At 39.5% G+C, this 11,954-nt stretch overlaps 1 protein-coding gene across 2 annotated transcripts in view; it reads right to left on the minus strand.

Moving 5' to 3' along the window:
- The window catches only part of LOC118363535 (phospholipid-transporting ATPase ABCA1-like), a 42,141-nt gene extending 32,630 nt beyond the window's left edge, over window positions 1-9,511 (minus strand). Inside the window, exons 1-5 of one of the 2 annotated variants that reach the window (XM_035744486.2) lie at window positions 9,290-9,511; window positions 7,172-7,289; window positions 5,979-6,072; window positions 2,615-2,756; window positions 2,267-2,385 (exon numbers count right to left, since the gene is read on the minus strand). In XM_035744486.2, coding sequence (XP_035600379.1) covers window positions 2,267-2,385; window positions 2,615-2,756; window positions 5,979-6,072; window positions 7,172-7,237 — 421 coding nt within the window. In that variant the 5' untranslated portion in view covers window positions 7,238-7,289; window positions 9,290-9,511. Of the gene's footprint in view, window positions 1-2,266; window positions 2,386-2,614; window positions 2,757-5,978; window positions 6,073-7,171; window positions 7,494-9,289 lie in introns of those variants that run through there. The other variant, XM_035744487.2, reaches the window with a different exon arrangement.
- Between the last annotated feature and the right edge of the window lie 2,443 nt (window positions 9,512-11,954).

An 11,954-nucleotide genomic window follows, 5' to 3' on the forward strand; every position in this document is an offset into this window, starting at 1 on the left:
TTGCCATGAACAAAGGCTCAAATCAGATTTCACATCTGTTTTGGCTCATTTTAATGTTTTAGTTGTTTGAGGCACCTACACTTATGCCTAATTACACCTCAGCAGAGATTTTTCTACTATCAGCCAGTGGATACACAGACACAGCAAATATATCATTTATTACAGTAGTACTGTATTTGCCTTGATATTGAAGTCTCATCTGTATGTTGTTATACTACTCCCGTGAAAGGCTTATCCTTTTATAAAGTCCATTACCCAAGCTAATGTAATATAAGGTCACATGGCTAAGAAGGCACAGTCCTATTGAGTATCTCACACTCTTTACAGGAATCTCACACCACTTACCCTGCATACAGCAAGTAAGGGAGTAGAGAAAATCTGTCCTATCATGAATGACATATGAGAATACCTCCAAGCCATGTGCCCAAACATCAGCCCACCCCATGGCCTGCCACAACCTGCCAGTGGGGAGAGGCTCTGCCGACTTTCATCCACCCACGGCCTCTCATATCACGCCACCACTGCCACTCTAAACACAAACTCATCTTAACGCTCATAACGGAATGTAATTATAGAAGAAATCTGAGTGTGAAATTGAAGTGGCATAATCTATCCATCTACAGTCATTCACAGGCACAGGAGGATCCCCCAGAAGACAGGTTGGAGCAGGACAAAAGGGGATGGGAGTCCCGCTGTGAGTCAGCACAGTGTAAGGGAATTAGTGTTAACACAATTTTTTTCTGCCCAGAAGTGGGCATAACTCTCGGGGGCCAGATCAACGGGGCGGAGAGTTCAGGGCACGGCAAACAGAAATGCACTACGTAGACCTGGAATGACTCTTGATTCAGCTTCAGCGAAACTACTGTCTATTCTAAGCAGTGAGTTCCCCTCAAATGAATTGCCCCCTGGTGTTTCTTGTGAATGTAGTAGTGTGTATGTAGTCTCTAATAAGTTGGTTTCATTGACCTCTGAACTATTGCATTGACCCATGGCTTATTTAGAGTCTCACAGTGGAGGTGTTATAATACCCATAAAACCTAGCGGTCAAACAGGGAAATGTTTCCATTCATTTTTCCCATGGGGGATTTTAGAAACACTTAAAATAAGGGCACTGTTTCTTGTCGGCTTATCCTGGCGTGACGTTTTGATAACCATGTAAATCTCACTCAGACATGGTGACTTGAATCAATATATTAGGCTGTATTTACTCTCCGATTCTAAAATGCTAATTAGCATCAAAGTAGACATCATCCAAAACTACAAATCCCTGCAAGCTCCTGCTTGTCATCTTCTTTGTTAACAAGCATTGTGTCAATTCTGTGTTCACAGAATTGTCCATTTAAAGAAATGTAGCCAATTTATGAATTACCTAATTGAACAAAAATATAAACGCAACATGTAAAGTGTTGGTCCCATTTTTCTTGAACTGAAATTTAAAATTCCAACAATTTTCCATATACACAATAAGCTTATTTCTCCCAAATGTTGTGCACAAATTTGTCTACATGCCTATTAGTGAGCATTTCTCCTTTGCTAAGATAATCCATCCACCTGACAGGTGTGGCATATCAAGAAGCTGATTAAACAGCATGATCATTACACAGGTGCGCCTTGTGCTCGGGACAATGAAAGCCCACTCTAAATTGTGCCATTTTGGCACACAACACAATGCCACAGATGTCTCAAGTTTTGAGGGAGTGTGCAATTGGCGTGCTGACTGCAGAAATGTCCAACAGAGCTGTTGCCAGAGAATTGAATGTTAATTTCTCCACCATAAACTGCCTCCAAAGTCGTTTTAGAGAATTTGGCAGTATATCCAACCGGCCTCACAACCACAGAGCACGTGTAGCCACGCCAGTCCAGGACCTACACATCTGGTTTCTTCACCTGCGGGATCATCTCAGGAGGGGGATCCTCAGGAGTATTTCTGTCAGTAATGAAGCCTTTTTCTGGGGAAAAACTCATATTGATTGGCTGGGCCTGGCTCCCCAGTGGGTGGACATGGCTCCCAAGTGGGTTGGCCTACCCAGTCATGTGAAATCCATCGATTAGGGCCTAATACATCTATTTCAACTGACTGATTTCCTTCTTATGACTTGTAATTCGGTAAAATCTTTGAAATTGTTGCATGTTGCATTTATATTTTCTGGTCAGTATATGTTTCGCTAACGTTAGAAAATGAATGGTGGAGAAACGTTTGGAATCATTTCCTTGTTTTATGGATATTATGACTCATACTGTGGCACTCTATGGAGGTGCCTCTTACCTTCGGTGTTGGCCTGTAGGGTCTTCAGGGCTTGGATGAGGTCTTTAAAGCCGTCCAGATTCCGGTCATTCTGACTGTACAGCAGGATCTTCTTGGCATCCGAGAACAAACGAGAGATTCTACAGACATCCCACAGTGAAACAGATTAACAGAGAATACAATTGAATTGGTTCAAATCGAGTTATAAATGGGATATTTTAAAGAAACATTTAAGAGACCATTTTCTTTATTTGGATGTTATTCATCTAATGAAACGAGCCAAGTACAAAATAAGGTGTATTAATATTTTAATGTCTTATTAAAGGGAAACTATCCGATATAGAGCTGCAGCTTGCGGTGGGAACTCACATGGACTCATTGAAGTTGCCCACGACCCCAGGGGACTCTCCAGGAGTGGGGTTGCGGAAGCAGGGGTTGTTGGCATTGCAGATGATGCCTTGGATCCACGGAAGGGTGCCTGCCGAGGGCATGGCCTTGTTGGGGAAATGACCTGACGGAGACACAGGCAGGGATACCATCAGTAACATCACCGTCAGTTATGTAGTGGTGAAAAAAAGTAACACTTCCTATTTTTTTCCAATGCAAAAGGTGGGTAAACTGTTGGGCAAAAGAATTTACTCTACTACACCACTGGTCAATGTACAGTACATTCATAAGACACGCAGAGAGAGGACGCGGGAGAGCAGAGGAAGAGATCCAGGAAGAAAGAGTCAACTTACTATATGTTGAAATGTAATAATGTTTACACCACATTAAACTACATCTATGAATGTAAAATGAGACTTTTCAAAGTATTCAATTCCATCTTTCTATTCAGTCTATTCACCCACTATCAACAGGGAGCGGACAGGAGAGAACACCGGGTAATCCAGCCAAGTTTGAACTGATACTGAGACACTTAAAAGGCTTCTACATCAACCTGCTGGATCTACTTAGAGTGGTCTTTGAACATCACGTACAGAGCTCCAAAATGCTATTTTTGTCTAGGCAAAATGCAGGTACACCTGGATGAGCACAGATAGCTGATGTGTGTTCTCAGATTGCCTTATCGGGCCAGCAGGGGATGTGCTAGCATCAGCTAACCACGTCTTGTCCCATCCTAAGGGTTTCACTCAGCTGCTACAGACCTTATTGACGTGAGGGAGTGATTGCCTAAGTAAAATGTAGGACCTTGCCCCCCAAGATGCCGTCTCTCCCTCCCCGAGAGGCAAGCAGTTATTTGTGTGTGTTATCAGTAAACCTTAAGACTACCAACTGTCCCACTGCAAAGGAAAGCAGAGATAAGAGATAACCCCAAGTAGCCAAGTGCTTAGGAGATTCAGGGTGGCCATCTTGCTTTTAAGAGTGATCGTCTTCAACAGCCTACACAGTTTTACGACTTAATTAACTAGTGGGTGATAAATCGGAATCCTTAAATGGCATTTAGCTGGGCAGTTTTCAAACGATCACCATATTCAACATAAACCATTTTAAATATTCAAAAAGGGCATTATTTTGTGACTTATCGCTCTGTCATGTTTTATTTTTAATTTTGAATCATTTTATTTTTTTGTGTGGTTTACATCCATACCCAAAAGCAATAGGTTAGCCAGGCCCTGTGCAAGGAAGAACATGTCTTTCCTATCTGGTGTTTGAGCAGTTAGAACATACACAGACCCATGTGATGTATGATTCAAAGAATAGTATGCCTCTGCCTAGTGCCAAACCAAGACTTTAGGTGGAATTGAATGCAATTTACCAGCTAATGCTTCTGTTTTCTGGCAGATAGAAAAAGCACAGGCTTCCGGGAATGAAAGAAATTGGATATTCTGTTGTAGACAAGGATTTCTCAGGAGATGTGTTCATCCCATTGATAATAGTTATTAGTGGCTGTATAAATGCTTTGTCCTCCACAACTATATCCTAAAGCACGTTTGTAGACTCTTACACAAAGTAGGATCAATATGTCCACCAGTTTGACTTTGTTAAACACATAGCTGTAACACTTTATTTTGTGTCTCATAAAGAATGCAGAGTATCGAGTCCCATACTAATAAACATAAGCTTCTTTAGCATAGGGGAGGTAGCTGGCCAATTTATTGATCCTGTTCTGTGAGGTCCCCCCAGAGATATAATTAACGGTAACCCAAGGTTTCTCTAGCATATCAGAACGTCTACTGGTTATCTCATTCTGGTGAAAAGATGCTTGGTTTAGCCAGTGCATGTCCATTACGTACATTTTCCCCATACCCGTGCCAAATAGTCTACCTAGGCTTTGCGACCTTCATCAGCTTTCACATATAGAAAGGTGATCATGAGAATGGAGTGATGTCAAACTATAAAGATGTCAAACTCTGAAACCCCCCTAAAACCACAAATATGTCCACCGCCATCATGAGCCTCTACACGAATAAACTGTCAAATAAAACAGAAAATGTAATACATATATTTGTACCGTTTTGGCTGATCAAATAGGCCCATTTGCCTTAAACAAATGATCAAATAGCCCCCCACCACTCTTTTGCATTCAGAACAGCCTCAATTCGTCGGGGCATGGACTCTACAAGGTGTCGGATGCTGGCCCATGTTGACTCCAATGCTTCCCACAGTGGTGTCAAGTTTGGCTGGATGTCCTTTGGGTGGTGGACCATTCTTGATACACACGGGAAACGGTTGAGCATGAAAAACACAGCGCTTGTCACCTACTACTTTACCCCATTCAAAGGCACTTAAATCTTTTGTCTTGCCCTCCCCTTCATCTACATTGATTGAAGTGGATTTAACAAGTAACATCAATAAGGGATCATAGCTTTCACCTGGTCAGTCTATGTCATGGAAAGAGCAGGTGTTCATAATGTTTTGTACTCACAGTGTGTTTAAATATATATACACCGGGCTACTGCAGAGGCTGTCGTTTTGTGTACTTTTTCATAACGAAAACTACAAGTTTGATGTCGGACGACAGTAGAATGTTCATGATGTCGCTACAACAATTGTCTATAGAAATGTTGCTAGACAGTAAACCAGCCTTTAGGCTATATTGCCAATTGGTGCCTGTCATACAGTGTATGTGTTCCCCTGAATCAACAACTACCCTAAGAATGAATTACTTAAGGGTTCCGCAAACAAACATTTTCCCCTGGTGCCACTAGTCCCTCTAGCTTTTACAGTTGTTGGCACTCGTCCATGATTTGATGATTTGGTCAGACCTGAATCACGAGTAATCATCGTATTAAGTCCTTTGTGGTGCTTTATTAAGAAGTAGACTACTGGGGTATTCAAGGGGATAAGTTGTTTCATCCAACAAGTCCAAGCAGGAAAGCATGACTCAAGATATTTTGGATGTGCTTTAGACAAAAAACCCAGTCATAAAACATCCACACCTGATCAAGGCCCACCACAAAAAATCAACACGGTTATTAGGCTGTATGTGAAAAACTACGTATTTCATTATTTTGCCTGAGTTTGTTTACGCAAGTGGCCAGCATAAATGCCTCCACATGGCATTGTGGCATGTCAGTGCATGATATGGCTAGCTTGTATACTGTAGCATCTTTGGCCTGTACAGTGTACAGAGTACAATTATTCAAAGGCAACAGAGTTCATCCCCAGATTTCAAATCCAAATGTCTCTGTGGCCAAAATAGCAGGACGCGTTAACCAACCGGTTCAGTGTCTTGTGAAGAAGTGGGTGCTGAAACAATGAAAAGGACAGGGAGGTGCGTCCTACTTACACTCATGTTGTTCGTACGGAGGGTAGTTCAGTCTCACTGATATCAAAATGAAGAAGATCAACAGGGGCCATACTATCTCAATCAGCAGTTGGAGCTAGAGAGAAAACACAAACAAGAGAAGAAAGCCAGTCAGCATTTTCATTAAGGAGCATGGCCTATGGAAACCATGACACCTCCCCCTCCTCCCCACTTTATTAGCGTAGGCCTAGCTTGTCTGCTAATAGTCTGGAGCTCTTAAAAGCTGTCATTCAAAATTGCTCCCTCACTGCAACATATAATATGTCTGCATCAACGCCATACGCAGGCAGGATGTAGCTCTCTTAAGATGGCTTTTATTAGTAACTCATTCATAATAGATGCAAAGCTATCAATGCAAACAACCCTGACTTCAAAATAGCCAATGTTACACATCCACATCCAGCAACAGTGAAATCAACTCTGTTTAAGGGTTATCAGGTGTATGCTGATTGAATTAGGAGACAGAGAGCGATGTTACTCCAGCACATGTAAAGCCATCTAGAGGCAGGATTCTAAGACATGTGGGAAGACTAGTACAGACAAGCTGTAGTAGCAATTAAAGCTAACGTTGCTAAGTTAAAGCGCTGTCCCTGTGGCAGGGTTGGGGAGTTGTGAATTACATTTTTTGTTAACCTTTATCTATGCAGGTTTTTCTCACTGAGATAAAATCACTTTTTCGAGGGAGACCTGGTACAACAGCAGCAGAGGGAACAAAGTTTCAGACAAAACAACTTAGATACACTAACACAACATGAACAAAACTATAGACACACATACACTACAACAATTACATATTATGTAAAGAAACACACATGCAACATAACTGGTAATTTAACTTAATTTTGCAGTAAAATGTGTGAAGTAAGCAATCATTTCCTTCCTTTTTCGGCATCAGACCAGCCTTAAGGCGAACACATACTTCCCATCCGAAACAGTTCTGAACTGTAGACCCGGTATATTCTTCTTAATATATGACAATAATACAGTAATAATACAGTCATTTCAACATTTTTTGAATATACTGTAAACATTATAACATGAACATAATTATACATTCTATTTCACTAACTTATTCAATTAAGTTTCCAATCAAACAAAGCCAGGGGAAAAAGTCCCAATTCCATACCAAAGACTTCTACACTTCACACAATCTGATATAAAGATGGACTGCTTACCGTTTGCCTTCTTCTGTAGGTAAAGTTCTTCCACAACAGCAAGCCCAGCTGAGTTGAGATGGACATCTCTACTCTGGACCTCTTACGCGCAAGCTTCCCTTGGCTCTAATTCTCTCAACTGAAATGACACACAGGCTGTGGTGACGTGGGGTAAAAAGACACCAGCAAGTCCAGCCAGCCAGCACACAGCTCAAAGGTACAAGGTCAAGGGTCACTTGTCTATCTGGAGCTGACTAGATCACATCTCTCCCTTATGTCCTCCTCATATGGGAACTTCTCTACAATGTTCCCAGGCAGACTGAGAGAGAGAGGAGGGGCGGCGGGGACGTTCATACATGCAGATACTTACAGGTTTTTAGTGCTTCCGTCAGTGCACTAATCACCGATGATCACTGATGATCCCTGATGATCACTGATGATCCCTAAACAGCTTAGGATTGTTTTTTGAATGTGATTTAAATAGTAATTTAGCGTATGCACTTGGGGCACTACATTTGAAGTTGTTAAAGGAGATCCCATTTTTCCTCTTTAAGGAATACCTAGGATAGGATAAGTAATCCTTCTCACCCCCCCCTAAAAGATTTAGATGCACTATTGTAAAGTGGCTGTTCCACTGGATGTCATAAGGTGAATGCACCAATTTGTAAGTCGCTCTGGATAAGAGCGTCTGCTAAATGACTTAAATGTATGTAAATGTAATGTAAATGTAAAAAAATTAAGTCCATGATTTAATCAGCATTTCACACAGCATTTCACACAGATTTAATTATGTGATGTCTTTGATAAAAAATCACAAAGGTTTTGGGGCTATCACTATCCTGGGTTGCAATGCTCTACCAACATGCATGACAAGGTTATAGATGCTTTGTGAAGCCTCAATTTAATATGATTTATAAAGCCTTTATTAAGCAGTGCTTATTATAAAGCACAGGTTTATGTCATATTTTACATAGTGGGTTATGTCACATTTGACTTTGGTGGTTATGTCACACAGTTATGCACCCTTTATAGAGCATGACATACGGTTATAGATCATTTGTGAATCATTTATGCGGTGCTTATGAAGACTTTATGAAGTTATTCTTGTTAGGCCTACGACTTATCTCTTAATGTAGCATAATAACTGTATGTTATCATGTACCGAGCACTATGCATATGCAAAAATCTGACAAGTTCAAACTTTAATGGTGATACTTGCATGAGATACCATTAACAAAATATATAAAACAACCCTCCTCTTTGCATTAGTGTGTTCAGCGTAATCAGTTCATGAACCCAATAAATGGGACATGGGTATAAGTGGATGAGTAGTCTACAATCAGCACCTCTAGCAGTCTTTCAAAGAACAGTCGGTGTACAGTTGAATTATCTCTCTGTATTTTGTCCTCACACAAGAGCCAGGTGGACTGCGCAGGTTATTTGACAATATAAATGACAACAAAATAAATTCTCACAAATGATTAACGGACTTATTAATACCATGTTATTTTGCGGGGCTTCACATGATGTGTAGCCTGCAACAGCCCATAATGTACATTGGAACAAAGTAACTAAAGCTTGTTTCTAACTTGATTATTACCGTGTTTGGTGGCGATATGTTGCTTCGTAACGTGCGCAGAGATAACTCAACAAAGAATATCATAAAATATGGGATAGTGTTTATTTAATACGTCTACTTTTGTCTAACACTATGTATGTGTTTACTGAGAATATTCGTGACTTGTGGTGTTCTCAGGTTTCCTTTCAGAGAAAAATCGAATATTTTTTTACAACTAAAATAAACCTGCATAAGATTGAATGTAGCCTATCATCAGGTATTTTTCACATAATGAGTAAATCAATTTTACATGACAACAAAAAACGTCGTTGCAAATGTGCCCGAGGACTAGGATACAGCAAGCCTTGTTCATGTTTTCTAATGAAGTAGCCTACAATAAAAAGCTACGACAAACACCCTTTTGCTATAAAACAACAAGTCTATAATTGATGTTGACAATAAAAATATCAGAAGTTTCATATTTTTCTTTAGTAGATATTTCTACCATTGAAATAAGAGAGAGAAAACAAAAAAAAAACGAATTAGAGACAATGAATGAGTGGAAAATGGAAATAGCCTACCTTTTTCCAAAGGCACGAAATCAGACCCCTTTCAGGAATTAATTGAGGTTCCTCCCAAGCTAAATAACACTCCTTCACTACTTTTTTGATGTTTTTGTCTCGGCTTGTTTATCCAGGCATTTGTGATCTGTACACAGAGGAGGAGAAGCGTTTGAAGCTAGACAAGCTTTTATATGGAGAGAACCGTTGCTATATCCGCTTGTAGAACTGATGTTATACTCTCGGTCATGGATATGTTCTGTGATTAAACCCCCCTCTAGTGGAGCACGTGTAGACTAAAAACAGCTCTTGAAGTGCCTGCTCGCACTTCCCGACCTCCTAAAACATCTGGAACTGATAATCACAATTAGGAGAATCAAAATAAATACCATAGGCCATAAATAACATAGGCTGTACATGTATTGAACGTAGTAGGCTCCATAGTAAAAAAAAAATCCACACAGAATGTAATATGAAAAATCACAACTTTGAATCCATGTTTACATTAATTCTCAAACATTACAGTCAACACATAATATGGTCGTGTTTGACTTTCATGAGATCAAACCATTAATTAAATATTTCTCCTGATTTCTTCCAATCATTTCCAGGTTGCATGTACTGGTAGCAATAGGCCAATGATTAATCATATCGATCACTTCAGAAACAACAATCAGTTCAGCTGAGGGGGTGTGTTCTTTGTAAAAGACTGAAAACAGATTCCCAAAGGCAAAACACCCATTACCGTGTCATTGAAAGGACATACTAGAAGAGACAACCAGACCTGGGTTCAAATACATGTGTATTTGAGTATTTGTTATTGAAATACTTTATTTTCTGTGTATTTGACTATTTTCAAATACACAGCTGAAAACAAGTACTTTTATTTGAGTATTTGAATAGTTATTTGCAAAAAGGTTGACCAAATTGTATTTTCTACATTTTCAAATACTTATTTCAAATCCTGTTTTCCAATACATGGTTTAAAATATGTTAGCATTTTCTACATTTTCAAATAAAGATTATATGAATGCTTGATTTGAAATGTATTTAAAAGTATTTGAAATTCCTGAAATTATATTTGAACCCAGGTCTGTTGAAAACAGTCATTTGCTGTCCAAAAATGGCATAGCCTCTCACCTCTAAATTAGATTAGTTAAAATACATATTTTAATAGATGGATATCATTAGGCCCATGAAATAGTAAAATAATTGCATCATAGGAAATGCAGAGAGTCATGAAACCAATCTTAGTAGATTTAATTTACCAATATTGATCATTCAATATGTGTGAAATGCTTGATAATGTATGTCATATCAACAGAGAAGTATATTTTCTGTGTGATTTAAATATTGACTGGCTCTCTCATCAAGCTGCCCACTCAAGAAACAACTTCAAACTGTAACCAGTGCCTGCAACCTGGTTCAGGTTATCAGTCAACATACCAGGGTATTTACAAACAACACATGAATGAAATCATCAACATGTATTGATCACAACTTTACTAATGCTGCAGAAATTTGCCTCAAAGCAGTAATCCAAATCCATAGGATGTAGTGATCACAATATAGCAGCCATATCTAGGAAAACCAAAGTTCCAAAGGCTGGGCCTAATATAGTGTATAAGAGGTCATACAATACGTTTTGTAGTGATTCATATGTTGATGATATAAAGAATATTTGCTGGTCTGTGGTGTGTAATGAGAAGCAACCAGATGATGCATTTGACACATTTATAAAATTGCTTATTCCAGTTACTAATAAGCTATTAAGAAAATAACTGTAAAAACTGTTAGAGATACTCTGAATGATCGGCTCTGAAAAATCAACTGACATTTACTCTTGAGGTGCTGACCTGTTGCACCCTCGACAACCACTGTGGTCATTATTATTTGACCCTGCTGGTCATCTATGAACATTTGAACATCTTGGCCATGTTCTGTTATAATCTCCACCCGGCACAGCCAGAAGAGGACTGGCCACCCCTCATAGCCTGGTTCCTCTCAAGGTTTCTTCCTAGGTTCTGACCTTTCTAGGGAGTTTTTCCTTGCCACTGTGCCTCTACACATACATTGCTTGCTGTTTGGCGTTTTATGCTGGGTTTCTGTACAGCACTTTGTGACATCAGCTGATGTAAGAAGGGCTTTATAAATACATTTGATTGATTTGATTGATTGATTGTTAAATCCCCTTGGGTGAAAAATTGTATGGTTGAGAGGAATGAGACAAAAGGTATGGCAAATAAGTCTGGCAGCACAACTGATTGGCAAACTACTGCCAATTAATAAATCATGTGACTAAGCTAAATAAAAAATAAAAATAAACTATGCTATGAAAGGAAGATAAATGATAACAAGGAATGATAGTAAAAAAAAGCACCTTAAAAACATTTTGGGGGAAAAAGCCAACTCGGCTCCATCATTCATTGAATCAGATGGCTCATTCATCACAAAACTATGTCTCGTAATGAATAATGTGGAAATTTAGCAAGTTGAGGTGACTAAACTGCTTGGAGTAACCCTGGATTGTAAACTGTCATGGTCAAAACATATTGATACAAAAGTAGCTAAGATGGGGAGAAGTCTGTCCATAATAAAGCGCTGCTCTACCTTCTTAACAGCACTATCAACAAGGCAGGTCCTACAGGCCCTGGTTTTGTCACACCTGTACTACTGTTCAGTAGGG

This window comes from Oncorhynchus keta, chromosome 30 (genome assembly GCF_023373465.1).
Source record: "Oncorhynchus keta strain PuntledgeMale-10-30-2019 chromosome 30, Oket_V2, whole genome shotgun sequence".
Lineage (NCBI taxonomy): Eukaryota > Metazoa > Chordata > Actinopteri > Salmoniformes > Salmonidae > Oncorhynchus > Oncorhynchus keta.